This window comes from Gasterosteus aculeatus, chromosome X, assembly GCF_964276395.1.
Source record: "Gasterosteus aculeatus chromosome X, fGasAcu3.hap1.1, whole genome shotgun sequence".
Classification (NCBI taxonomy): Eukaryota; Metazoa; Chordata; class Actinopteri; order Perciformes; family Gasterosteidae; genus Gasterosteus; species Gasterosteus aculeatus.
Genome location: NC_135698.1, coordinates 14,852,909 through 14,865,748, shown reverse-complemented (window position 1 = coordinate 14,865,748; position 12,840 = coordinate 14,852,909). Strand labels below are relative to the sequence as shown.

The 12,840-nt window shown below is 47.2% G+C and overlaps 2 protein-coding genes across 14 annotated transcripts in view; both read left to right on the top strand.

The window, feature by feature from the left end:
- The first annotated feature begins 149 nt into the window (after nt 1-149).
- Nucleotides 150-6,808, top strand: LOC120808921 (proton myo-inositol cotransporter). Of its 4 annotated transcripts, none has more exons than XM_040162268.2 (11): nt 150-332; nt 1,352-1,811; nt 1,961-2,120; nt 2,879-3,087; nt 3,224-3,332; nt 3,430-3,593; nt 3,708-3,822; nt 4,420-4,545; nt 4,769-4,887; nt 5,182-5,334; nt 5,522-6,808. In XM_040162268.2, exons 2-11 carry the CDS (start codon nt 1,385-1,387, stop codon nt 5,749-5,751), a joined length of 1,812 nt encoding a protein of 603 aa, XP_040018202.2. In that variant the 5' UTR covers nt 150-332; nt 1,352-1,384; the 3' UTR covers nt 5,752-6,808. The 4 variants fall into 4 exon arrangements, with proteins under 4 accessions (XP_040018202.2, XP_040018204.2, XP_040018203.2 ...); XM_040162270.2 differs by having other exon boundaries at nt 235-332; nt 1,357-1,811; XM_040162269.2 differs by lacking the exon at nt 150-332 and adding an exon at nt 961-1,259.
- Nucleotides 6,809-7,298: 490 nt separating this feature from the next.
- Nucleotides 7,299-12,840, top strand: part of kif21a (kinesin family member 21A) — a 28,471-nt gene continuing 22,929 nt past the window's right edge. For all 10 annotated transcript variants that reach the window (XM_078082908.1, XM_040162267.2, XM_078082910.1 and 7 more), the window contains exon 1: nt 7,299-7,941. In XM_078082908.1, the coding sequence (XP_077939034.1) occupies nt 7,898-7,941 (44 nt within the window). In that variant the 5' untranslated portion in view covers nt 7,299-7,897. The remainder of the gene's footprint in view (nt 7,942-12,840) is intronic.

The window sequence follows — 12,840 nt, the reverse complement described above, 5'->3', positions numbered from 1 at the left end:
ATAAAACCTCTCGCCAACAACACAATTAAAAACATGTATCACAGTCGTTTGTATTAATACAAACGACTCTGTGATAAAAAAAAAAGAATTATGAAACTAACTTTTTAAATGAAACCCAAATGCTTCAGTCTCCATAAATGAATACATAGCAGCTGTTGTGAACATACGCGAGGGGTGAAAATCTATTTTTAGTGTTTATTAATTGTATTTCGTGTAATGGGCGTGTTCTTCTTTTCCTGTAACTCAATCATGTGATCGGCCGACACCTCCCGGTTGTTGAACAGGACACTAAAAACCTCCTGCTGCGGTGCTCCGGACAAAACTTCACACAGGTAGACACCACAGACGTTTGGTCGAGTTTATTTTGCACGTTCAACATCTGTTTGGTTAACTTTTTATGTGTGATTTGGTCGTTTGGTATTTCATCTACCGACTACGTGGAAGTGTAGTTCTTGACCTGATATTTCCTCATCATCGACTGATTGCTGCGACTCTCCACTTTGGTTTGAGTTGGTTTGTGTGTGTCTGCTAGGTAATTTACCTAAATAAAAATACAACACTTAAAATAATATGGCTGTGAAACATGTGAAACATATGGCTGTGAAACATGAAACACACAATGAAACATGTGTCACCCCCGCGAGGCCGAATTACTTAAAATAACAATACACGGTTTTTACATCTGTTTTAACTTACAAAATATTTACCGATAAATTAGGATTTATACAAATGTTAGATTGTTGGACGGAGTTCGGTGCTGCGCTCTTGAGCCGATCCCAGTTTCTTCCTATTTTAAACAAGTAAAGTGATTACTCCAAACACATGTTTTCCGAATCACAATTCGTGATTTTAAATGAAGACGATCGAGGTTAGTTGTTAATAATTGGGGCAGGTTTTCATGGCAAGTCATGTGACAACAGTCTTTTTCAGTGCTTTACCCCAGAGTAGTCCACGTGACTTATCCGGGAGTCACGTGACGTAAACATTAAACATGGCGGCTCACTATGAGTGGTATTGTTTGAAGCCATTCAAGTGCGCTGTTTAACTTGAGCCAAACTTCTATCCCGATTGGAATTAAAATCGCCTGTACTATTGGAACAGAGGCTCAAATGAGCTTTGTGGCCACGTGTTTTAGTTAGCATGTAGCTTAGCTGATACCTGTTACATGATAGCTGTTGCATGTTTCTTCTCTCGAGCTGGACTTAAAACATGTCTTTTGGTGATTAGCAGGATGTCAGCCGTTGAAAAGAAAACTCAAGGTGTTTGGGCTCACATTTTGCTCAACTCTGCCATGTTTTGAGTATGTTTTGTTTTGTTTTTATCGTCAACTTAACTCCTGGTCTCCCCAAAGTCCAGCAGCCACGATGAAGACGGTGTGAGTTCCATGATCTCCATGGACAGCCGGACACAGGAAGCAGTGGATGAGGGAGAGCGGAGTGTCATCAGGCCTCCCTCGGGGGATGCTCTGGACCGAGACGCCTCCCCGCCGGTCTTTCTCTACGTGCTGGCGTTCTTCTCTGCCCTGGGGGGATTTCTCTTCGGATATGACACCGGGGTGGTGTCCGGGGCCATGCTGCTCCTGAAGAAGGAGATGAACCTGAGCGCCCTGTGGCAGGAGCTGCTGGTCTCCAGCACCGTGGGGGCCGCGGCCCTCTCGGCCCTGGGTGGAGGCTACTTGAACGGGTGGCTGGGGCGCAGGGCCTGCATCCTGTTGGCCAGCTTGGTCTTCAGCATCGGAGGCGTCATCATGAGCCTGGCCCCGGACAAGGTGGTGCTGCTCGTGGGAAGGGTCACGGTCGGTTTGGGCATAGGTGAGTTCACCATAAAGTATTTTCCATCCAGCTGAACGGAGGGGGTTAGAAACACATTGTGTGGAACTTTATGAAACGTGAAACATTCACAAGTATTCAGACCTACGTTTTGTCCGCAACAAAAACCCTTTCTTGTGTTTTCCCATCAGGCATTGCCTCCATGACGGTTCCTGTCTACATCGCCGAAGTGTCCCCCCCTCACAGGAGAGGTCAGCTGGTCACCATCAACTCGCTCTTCATCACCGGCGGGCAGTTCGTCGCGAGCGTGGTCGACGGCGCCTTCAGCTACGTGAGCCGCGGCGGCTGGAGGTGCGCGCCGCTTCTTCTGAGAGAATCTTCTAGCCACAGGCCTCCGCTTTAGTCGTGTTTACCTCGGCCTTTGTGACCGCGGCTCCTCTCAGGTAGACGACTGAAAATAAATCGGCACAGCTGGAAACCACGGAAAAAAAACTATACAATACCAAAAATTGTAATAGTGGAACAGTGTGGATTTATTTAGAAACAATAGAGTTGAATATAGTGATGTAATATTACAATAGACAATTTACACAAACCCAAAACAATAAAATACATGATTCATAAAAACAATAAATTAAAAACTCCAACCTAAAATACAATAACATTTTTAACAAACAAGGATTTAACAAAAAGGATGACACATAATTGACACGTTAAAAAAAACAGAATAATGGAACAAAAGCGGTAAATAGAATAAAGTAAAACCATTCTTCATTAATATGGCAGTTGTGTACTTTGCCCACTAGGTGGCAGTGACTCTCTGTGTCAAAATATAACTTTGCCTTCTGGGCTGTAAATAGTATTTAAACTTTTAAAACTATGAACTATTGCGGAACGCAAAACCTTCAGGAAAAAACAAATTCAATGGTGTTTGCCGACAGCATTGGTGCCGTTGACGAGCTCTGAACATGGAGCTCGATGGAGGTTAATGCGATGATGAAGCAGCTCCACTACTCCCTACGTCGCCGTCTTGAACCCCTGAGAGTCTTCAAAACCATCTTCTTTTGTATTTTATTTTCACCACTACCAACCTTCTGGTCCTTCTGCAGGTTCATGCTGGGCTTGTCTGTTATCCCGGCAGTGCTGCAGTTCGTCGGCTTCCTCTTCCTGCCCGAGAGCCCCCGTTGGCTCCTCCAAAAGGGTCGGAGCCAACAGGCCCGCCGAGCTCTCAGCCGGATCCGAGGAGGCCGGAGCATTGACGAGGAGTACGACACTATCCGAACCAGCATCGAGGAGGAGGGGAAGGAGGCGGGCGGAGGTGAGATATTATATTATAAATATAATATAATGTAATAATATAAGATTTTTATTATAAAAAAATGTAGAAAAATGTGACAACAAAGTGACGTTGATGGTCCGAAGTTTATTGTTCCTCAAATAATTCTCTTCTTTAGGAGGCCATGTTATTTTGCGGATCTTTGGCCACGGTCCGACTCGAAGGGCCCTCGTCGTCGGCTGCGGCCTCCAGATGTTCCAGCAGCTGGCTGGGATCAACACCGTCATGTAGGTTCAACCCCCTCCTCTCGTACCCCCCCCCCTCCCACCTCCCTTGAGAGGGCTCAACTGTTAGTGTTTCTCACCCCCCCCCCCTCGTTTCCAGGTACTACAGTGCGACCATTCTGCAGATGGCCGGGGTGCAGGATGTGAAGCAGGCAATCTGGTTGTCCGCGGCGACTTCTGCCACCAACTTTGTGTTCACGCTGGTCGGTGTGTGGCTGGTGGAGCGAGTGGGCCGCAGGAAGCTGACCCTGGGCAGTCTGTTGGGTCTGTGTCCTCATTTGTATACCTCCACAGATATGAGTGGCTTGATTGATCAGTGGGAGGTGTCTTCCAGGATCTATTTTTTTTCTCATGATTTATTCTTCCGCTTCAACGCAGGCACCGGTCTGAGTCTGTCTGTCCTGGCGGTCGGGTTTTGGCTTTCCGCCCGGTATTCTCCGCCCGCCACCCTCCACCCGGTCGACGCTCAAAACTCCACCTGCCGGCTCTACGGGTGAGCGAACGGGCCGCACCCATTTCAATCATCACTTCTTTTCTTATTGAGGCCAAATATTGCCCGTCTCAAACCCCTTCCGATTCGATTGCTGAATATTTATCAGTATTTTAAACATCAACAGGTGGAATCGTAGAGGGAGAGATTCCTTGTACGCTCCCCACTGACAGAAGCCAGAGTCGTGATTCACATTTCAAATATGAGCATGACTCACCACCAAATATTCACTCGCTCTCGGCCGAGTCCGTCAAGTCTGGGCCCCTCTTTCAGGGAGCGGTTGAAAAACATTCGAGGGAATGTTGGAAATCACTCAAGTATTCTTCAATTCTGATCCAATTTTCTCCCCATCTTTTCATGATCTCTGTTTCTGTTACACAAATGTTAAAATACCCAAAAGGCTTTTGAAGCCATCCTTATAATATGATATTCACATAGAGCAAAACTTGACACCTAGAGGTTTACTTTGTATTCACAATGTGTCCAAATATCCACTTTCCTTTCCTCTGCAGTCAGGCTTTGTCTCCTCTGGCAGAGTCTTTGTGCTTGTCTGTCTCTCTCTGTCCTATCTGAGTCTCCACGTTGGGTTCTGTCCTCCAGGTCCTGTGAGCTCTGCATGTTGGATCCAGATTGTGGATTTTGTTATCGAGAAAACGGCAGCGCCGTGTTTGACTCCTCCTGCGTTCCCGCGGGTCAGGCCTCTACGGATCACGCCGCCTGGGGGAGGTGGGGCCCTTTTTCCTTTAAGAATATACCGAGAGTAAAATAAATGCACCTGTAATCGGCAAAGCACGTGGTAGAATAAGCCGCTGTGTGCAGCAGTTATGTGACGTGGGCACACAGAGCAGCTTACACATCAGCAGACGAGAGTTTGTCTGCCTTGATCGAGATCATATTATAAATTGAGAAGTCAAACCTGTAGAGAGAAGTTGTTGTTTCTTTAATGCAGGTGTTCCAACCAGACGGAGGCGACGGGCAGCCCCACCTGGGCCTACAACTACTGCCCCACGTCCTACTCCTGGGTGGTCCTCACGGGCCTCCTCCTCTACCTCGGCTTCTTTGCGCCTGGTCTGAAACCACTTTGCTCATCTCTGGCATATTGAGTATCTGTGATTTGTTCTGAGCTACTGACCGTGTGTCTAGAAAAAATGCACCACTTTTACTGCTCTTGACAAGCACAGAAAGATCACGCTCCAGTCGGCAAAACAACTGTGTGTGTGTGTGTGTGTGTGTGTGTGTGTGTGTGTGTGTGTGTGTGTGTGTGTGTGTGTGTGTGTGTGTGTGTGTGTGTGTGTGTGTGTGTGTGTGTGTGTGTGTGTGTGTGTGTGTGTGTGTGTGTGTGTGTGTGTGTGTGTGTGTTAGGGATGGGCACCATGCCCTGGACGGTGAACTCTGAGATCTACCCGCTGTGGGCCCGCAGCACCGGCAACGCCTGTTCAGCCGGGGTCAATTGGACCTGCAACGTGCTGGTGTCGCTGACCTTCCTCCACATCGCTCAGTACCTGACATACTACGGTGAGACAAGGTCACGTATGCTGAAAAAGCTTGTTGGCAATAGTTTTATCAATGAAAAAAAGAACTTGGAAGTCTTTAAATCTCTCTTGAAATGACTTCTCTTCACAGGATCTGCATAATGTATAAGATTATATATGAACTCCTCCTCTCTATGTTTTTCCACACGCAAACATAACCGCCGCTGCAGGGGCCTTCCTCATGTACGCGGGCCTGGTGGCGTTGGGGCTCCTCTTCGTCTACGGCTGCCTCCCAGAGACCCAGGGCCTGCAACTCGAGGACGTGGAGAGCCTGTTCACCGGTCAGCTCTGCTCCTGTGGGGCCTCCTCGTCCACTCGCCACGTCCAGTACAGCCGGTTGAACGGGAGCAACCCCCCCCCCTCGGATGACGACGACGACGCTGCCACGGAGACAGATTAGAGGTTTTCTTTGGATTTTAATGGCTTTAAGTGGCATTTTTAGATTTTATATTTCCAGTATAGAGCTCTTTGCACCACTTCCAGGCCGGGCAGCAGTCTCTTCGTGAGCGACTTTCTGACTTCAACGTGTATCAACCAGCAGGAATGTGTTTGTACTGTGGCCTCGCTGACTTTGTGAGGAACACTTTGATGTCTGCCTCATCTGTACGTCGCGTACAACTCTTCCAAAAGACATTCCTGTTGGATACCATGGGTTTAATCTTTTAACATGTCTGATATTGTTGCTATTGTTTACACAGTGGGAGAGATTGCACTTTAAAAGACTAAAATGTGTCCCTTTTCTGAGTTAACGTCAACACATCTTTTAAAAAAAAAAAAGTTTTTACTTGTTAGAACGTGTTACAGAAATATACGCTAATGAAATGAACATGCGCTAATGAAAATTAATATGCCTTTTCTTAATGTTAATCTCTGTTTATGCAGCTCAGGTAATGGGACCAAGTCACCATGACACAGACTCTTTGATTAATGCACACTTTAATTTCAAAGACTGACAGATCCTTATTCAAAGCTCTTTGGTACATTTTTGTTAAAAGTGCAGGCATGAACTTGCTATTTCTCTGATGTTTTATTTGTTTCTTTTTTTTAATGCCACTAAGAACTAGTCGTGCTTTTGACATACTGACATCTGGGGAACTGATTCTGATGGGGAAATATTTTGTTGTAATATGGGAACAAACAAAAAGGCCAATATTTATCCTTCTTATGTCATTTGTTATGATAGCAGTGTGATCACTTGATTACTACTGAGCTGTTACCAAAAAGGGCTGAAAGTATTGCTGATTGTATTAACTTCTTAGAACAGGTGGAAAGCAGTAATTTATTTGAGAAGCAAAATCAATAAATCCATTAAGTTGATGCTGATTTCCATTTTGTATTTCAGAAATTCTCAATATCTGTAAAGTTACATTCCACATCTGATTATATTTCTGTTTATCAATGTGCTCTTTGGGAAATAAATAAATACACACATGGTGCCTGACAGTGTTACAACACAATGAAGATCTATGATCTGTGAAGTGACCTGTGATTGGTCGTGGAAGTCCGAGGAGGATGGTGAAGATGAAGCCATGGGACCATGGCTTCATCTTCACCATCCTCCTCGGGCCTCACGTAGTTTCTTGATGGTTCGCATCCACAGGGTGGCACTAAAAGTTCTTTTAAGGGAGTCAGTTACTTGTGACTCCACTAACCCTGCAGATTACAAAGCACATTTTCCTGCAGGTACATCTGCAACACTAGGAGTTTTTCATCAAGTACTTAAGTAAGAAATAAACAGATACTATGGTAAACGAGTACTGAATTAGAAGCAATAAAGAAAAGAATGCTCACTGTTTGCTAATCCGATGATGTATGATGGTCTCGCTTAGTGTTTGTATAAAATAAAATCATTGAATTTTTTCAGGATGTGTGCATCATGTTTAAAAAAAATTAAAAAGACTAGTTAATTGATGAACAAAACACATTTAATTTGTTTAAATGAATCAGATAATTTATTATGTTTCAGGGGATTTTTGAAGTATTCCATAAATCACTTATTCTTTTTTACAAAATTTTCCTGACGTTTCACCCAAACCTATACGACACCCGTGTAATGACGTCATCTCGCAACAGTTTTTCCGCCCGGAGAGGGCGTGGCTTGCCGACGCATTGCGGCTCCCTCCCCGGGTCCGTTGAACTTGTTGCGAAGCACAGTGGTCCATGAGTGCATCCGTGCGCGCGCGAGAGAGAGAGAGAGAGTGTGTGGGTGCGTGTAGCATATGCGCGCACGGCAGTGGCTCACCTAGATGCAGCAAGAGTCTGCCCGCATGCGGGCTCGAACCGGAGGCGAACTGCGCAGAGATGCGGCGCACATAGACGCGCCACGCCGCCCCCCCCGCTGCCCCATCACGGTTCTCGGAACCCGTTAAGCTAATAGTTGGCGTTTGTTTGTAAATGGCGGCGCTGGAGCGGAGGTGAGCCGTTGCGTCGTTCGGTCCACTCGCTCGGCCGGCGGACCCGCAGACTGCGCACTGTTCTTTCCGCCTCTCGCTTTCTTTCTTTTTTGTTCCCTTTTGTCGTCGACTATCTTGTAACAACAAGGAGCCATGACTTCTGGGCAGGATGAGAGCTCCGTGCGCGTGGCGCTGAGGTAAGTCACCAACGTTTCCCTTCATTTCTACCAATTAAACGGCCAGGTGCGCAGCGGGGTCGTGTTTTTTTTTTTTATCGCGCCACCTGTCAGTCGGCGCCGCGGGCCTCGTAGCAAAACACCTGCACGTCCACGGCAACATCTGCTCACGTACACGCGCACTCGCTTCTTCGTGACCCAGTTCCACCGGCTTTTCGTGACACATTTTCGGGCTGTTTAGCGGGTCATCACCTCTGCAGGGATGGGCCCCGGCGGGATGCACACGCACGCACGCGCACACGAGTCCGTCTCTGGCTCATTGTGGCACGCACCAGCAGGGATGATATCATCTGAGAGACAGCTCTCCTCAGCTCAAAGCGTCCTGCAGACAGCTAATCGACCGGAGAGGAGCTTTATCTGACGCGCAGCTTCCCTGAAAGGACTCGTTCAGTAACAAGTCTTTGCTCCGGCACCATCGATTCGGACCCGTCGGTTCTATCGGTCTTCTTGTCTAGTACCCACACTTGATGTGCTATTGTGCTGAAGTAGGCCGCTCCCATCCCAGCTGGTGAGGTGACACAGTGACATAATGGGAAACCAGTCTCCCCCCCCCCCCTCCCTCCTCCTTTCTGTCTCTCCCAAGGCCACTCAGAGACCGTTATGACAAATAGTGCCGTGTTGTTGCATTCGTCCCGTCTCTCTCCTCTGTATCCGTTTGTTATCCAGGATTTGATGATTTGTGTCGTGTTCTGCTCGCCCCCCTGTGCTCCTGGGCGCTGAAGGGATTCGTCATGTTTGTGGAGCGTCCTGATTTCCACGTTTTAAAATGTCTTGAGTCCTAGTTTAAATCTCCATATATAGATATACTTTCTATACAGTCCATCACTGTTTGTATTGCTATCTCATAGCGAGTGGGTCAAGTGTCGTTGCGCTGGACTGAATCTTAGCAGGGCTCGACAGTGTGGGGCCTCCAGGTTGCCAATGGCAACCGTCTCGAGAAATTGGCAAACAATTCCGAGCCTCTGGTTGCCGTTGGCAGCAAAACTTGCACCACAGTCTCTTCAACTGTGTCTGAGAGAAGATTTAGAGACCGATTTGAGCTTCCATCCAAGCTGATGGAAGCTCTACTGCTATATTGTGTATAGGGAACTAATGGTGGATAACACTCACTATTAATGTGTAAAGTAACATCAAAGATTTAGTTGTTATTGGTTTATGATAATTTTGAGCTGAGTTAAGCCAGCTGGGCAATATAGAATCAAAACAATGACATTTCCTCAAAACTGACTTTAGAGCCAGTTTATCATGTGTCAAAAGCAACATGATCCACATACAAAATATGTGCTTGTCTAAGACGAATATAAGTATATGTATTTAAAAAGTGTCTTTCGGATGTGCAAATTGCAGTAAAACAGCATCCATCCAGTAAGAGGTGGATGTTTTTGTGTTTAAAATTACAGGGCTGATTCCCCCCCAAAAGCCCTGTTCTTCTTTCTCATTAAAGGGCTTTATGGCTCCACAACTAATGTAAAAGTCAGTTCAGTGGGGCTCACACGGCTTTGTCTCCTCCTCTTGACATCCTGCTCTCTAGTGGGTTTGCTGTGCCGTGTTTTTAACTGCTGCCAACTGCCAGGATAGTTTGTCATGGCGACTGTTGACAAGTCTCCCCGAACACACGCACAACCAGTTCAAATAAGGCGTGACGGTTTCATTTGTTCCGCTGCTTTATAAACTCAACATATTTGGCTATATGCTCACTCCCAGGTGCGTGTGTCAACTAAATAGCTCATATGTAAATGCAAGGGAAAGAATGTCCAGCTCGTCTTTGAGTGAACCTTAATCCATAATTCTTGATCCCAGATTTCGTAGTCACTTCAAGCAGGGTCGTTAACGGAGCAGGCGGGGGGGGGGGGGGCAGAGGGTCCACTCGGAGGTTGGTTAGTTAAGCTCGGGTGTTGAACCGATTATCTCCACAGAGGCTGTTCTGTTCTTTCAGAATCCCACAAAGGAGCTCAAAACGTTTTCAACGTTAACCGTGCATGTATGTTTGCAGTGGGGGTGGACGCGTCTTTGAAGTGGGGGGGGGGGGAAGTATGTTTGTAATTGGGGGTGGACGTATTTTGGAAGTGGTGTTGGACGTGTGTTTGTTGTGGGGGGTGGGCGTATTTTGGAAGTGGTGTTGGACGTGTGTTTGAAGTGGGGGTGGGGGGAACGTGTGTTTGCACAGTGCAGGACGTCCCAGTTAAGTCTTTTTTAAATACGTACATTGCGGGGAGGGGCTCTGGTGAAGAGTGAATACTTGTTGGACCTGCCTGCCGTGCGTCTCACTGCAGTAGTACATTTATCGACTGAAAGGTGTGCATCAAAGCCGGAGGGAGGGGCCCTGCACAAGGGAGGGGCCCGGCCTGTGTTTATATCTGCTGTAACAACTCTGCGTTCCCCGGTTACTTCCAGCTGCCGAGCAATAACATGTAGTGTATTGGAAAATTCTCTCGCGCCCCCCCCATATGAGAAGTTGATTAATGATGCTCAGCTGAATGGTGTCAGGGGACAATAATGAAATTGGTCCCCTAAACCTCTGTAATGACACCGGTGTTAGTGGCTTAAGCCCCCTGGTCGTGGCTCACCAGCCGGGGGGGTTACCCTGGTAGGAGAAGCTCGTTAGAATGAGCTGCACGATTAGAGGAGATATCCTCTGCTACTTAGTGACCTAGAGTGGAGGGGGGATGACAGGAGACAATAGCTGTGGGGGGGGGGGGGTTACAGTGCAAACAGGCGAGGGGCCTCACGGCTGCAGAGTAATGGTGAAAACATTGGGAGGAAACAAGTTTCCTCAGTTTTGACTCCTTATGAGTGTAAAATCACCTGGCTTTATTGTCTCATGTGAGGATCTGCTGCTTTGCTTTCTTATTTGACACAAATGACATCCCAGTTCCTTGAAGAATTATAGTACGAGCTCTTGACTAGCAGCAGCGGTGCTTTTTGGTAACCTTCTAGTAACGGAACAAGCAGATTTCTTTGCTTAAGGACCCCCCCATTCCTCCCCATATTCAATATCATCCTGTAATCAAGCCATGGTGATGTGCTCATAGCCTTCAGCAGGGACCTAAGTCCTTGTTCAGTCCATAAAATGTCCTGGAAATGTACAGAAACGTAAATATTCACTTTACAAGGACCCAAAGACCATTGTAACATTTCTACATGTGAAAAGCTGGTGGCACAGATTTTTTTGCTTGATTCTCTGCTGCACATCTCCAATGATTAGATATGGAAATGATGTTTTAAGTGATTTTAGTCTGTAAACCCAGCCGCTGTAGACAGCAGCTCTTCCTCTGTGAGAGGACGCTAAGCATAGACACACTAAGACTCAGCGCGGCTCCTGGAAATAGACTCCCGGCCCGCCGCAGCGCGGCGGGAGGACCTCGGTTATCCACACCACGGCCTCTTAAGGAGTCGCACACAGAGCGACGCGCGCACCACATGTGGACACGCCATCCCAACTAGGAACGGCTTTCCTCCCTCCTCTATGCTCCTGCAAAAATAAATGAGATGATGTAATTATATAGCATCATCCGGGTAAATATGATGTTCTCTGCCCTGCTGCCTTTTGTCTTTATCCCCCCGCCCCCCAGTCCACTGATCGGTCCAGTTAAGGGGCTCAGCTGAAAGCAGACGAGGGCTTCTAAATGTGGATGTGGATGTAACTGAACTTCCATCATCAAACTGCCAGCAGATCGTCTCAAATAGGCCTCAGACAGTCACAAATAGCGCTGTTTGCATAGTGAGCTGCCACCTCTTATTTATGTGAGGAGGCTGCAGCTAACGGGGGGGGGGGGGGGGGCTGCTCGCAGTGGGGCAGTCTATTGAGGTCGTCACACAGCTTCCTCACCTTAAACGCGGGCGGTGCATGTAAATAACGTGCTTTCCCACCTCCTGCCACCACCTAACAGCTGTGTGAATCTGCATATCCAGAAGGTGTTGGTGATACGAGCTGGGCTGCAGTGTGTGAGCCCCCCCCCTCCCTCATGACGGGGAAGTAAAAGGTTGCACATCTGACAGAGCCGCAAATGGTTAACTGCTCGGCGCCCCACCGACCTCCTCTGATGTGTTTGCCTAAACTATTATCTGCTATCTGGCTGCTTCGACGGCAGCGGATGGCGGCAGACGTGTGCTTTGGAAAACGCGCGCACACGCACACACGCACACACACACACACACACACACACACACACACACAGTTTTTGTGTCCTGGCCTGACGTTGACACAGTGAGGGGACTCTTGTGTCAACACAGCACTGTTGAATGACACTGCAGTCCGCTTCTGACTCTGCAGCCTACACAGTCATCTCTTCTTCTACATCCTGAGTCGTTACTTTAGCACGCTATGGTGAAGGCTTGCAGATTAATGCCAGTGCAGTTTAAAAATTTATAAAAAAAATAAAATACACTTCTCAACATTTTTCCGTCGCAGGTGAACATTGTCGCTGCTGGAAACCATTTTGCTCCACTAATATTCCCCAGAAGCCGGTCCAGAAGGACTTTATGTAAATTATGTAAGCACTTACTGTAAATGTCCATATTGTTATGCAAACTATTAGATAGCCAGAGGAAATGGGTCATATTCTGCTAATATTTAATTCCACTGCAACATTGCTTGTTATTAGATAGTACAGTGGTCCCCAACCTTTTTTACCTCACGGACCGTTTTCAGGTCAGACAATATTTCGCGGACCGGTCGAGAAGGTCCGACGGGGGGGGGGGGGGTAGTAGTCATGCTCTGTGTTCGCTGGTCGGCAAAACTGCCGTGCACGGTAAAAGGACAAGAAAAACGCCTGGTGACGCGTGGGGAATATGTCAGAGGGACGAGCGCACATAATTAAGAGAAAATCCGGTCAATTTTCAAAATAAAAAAAAATATAT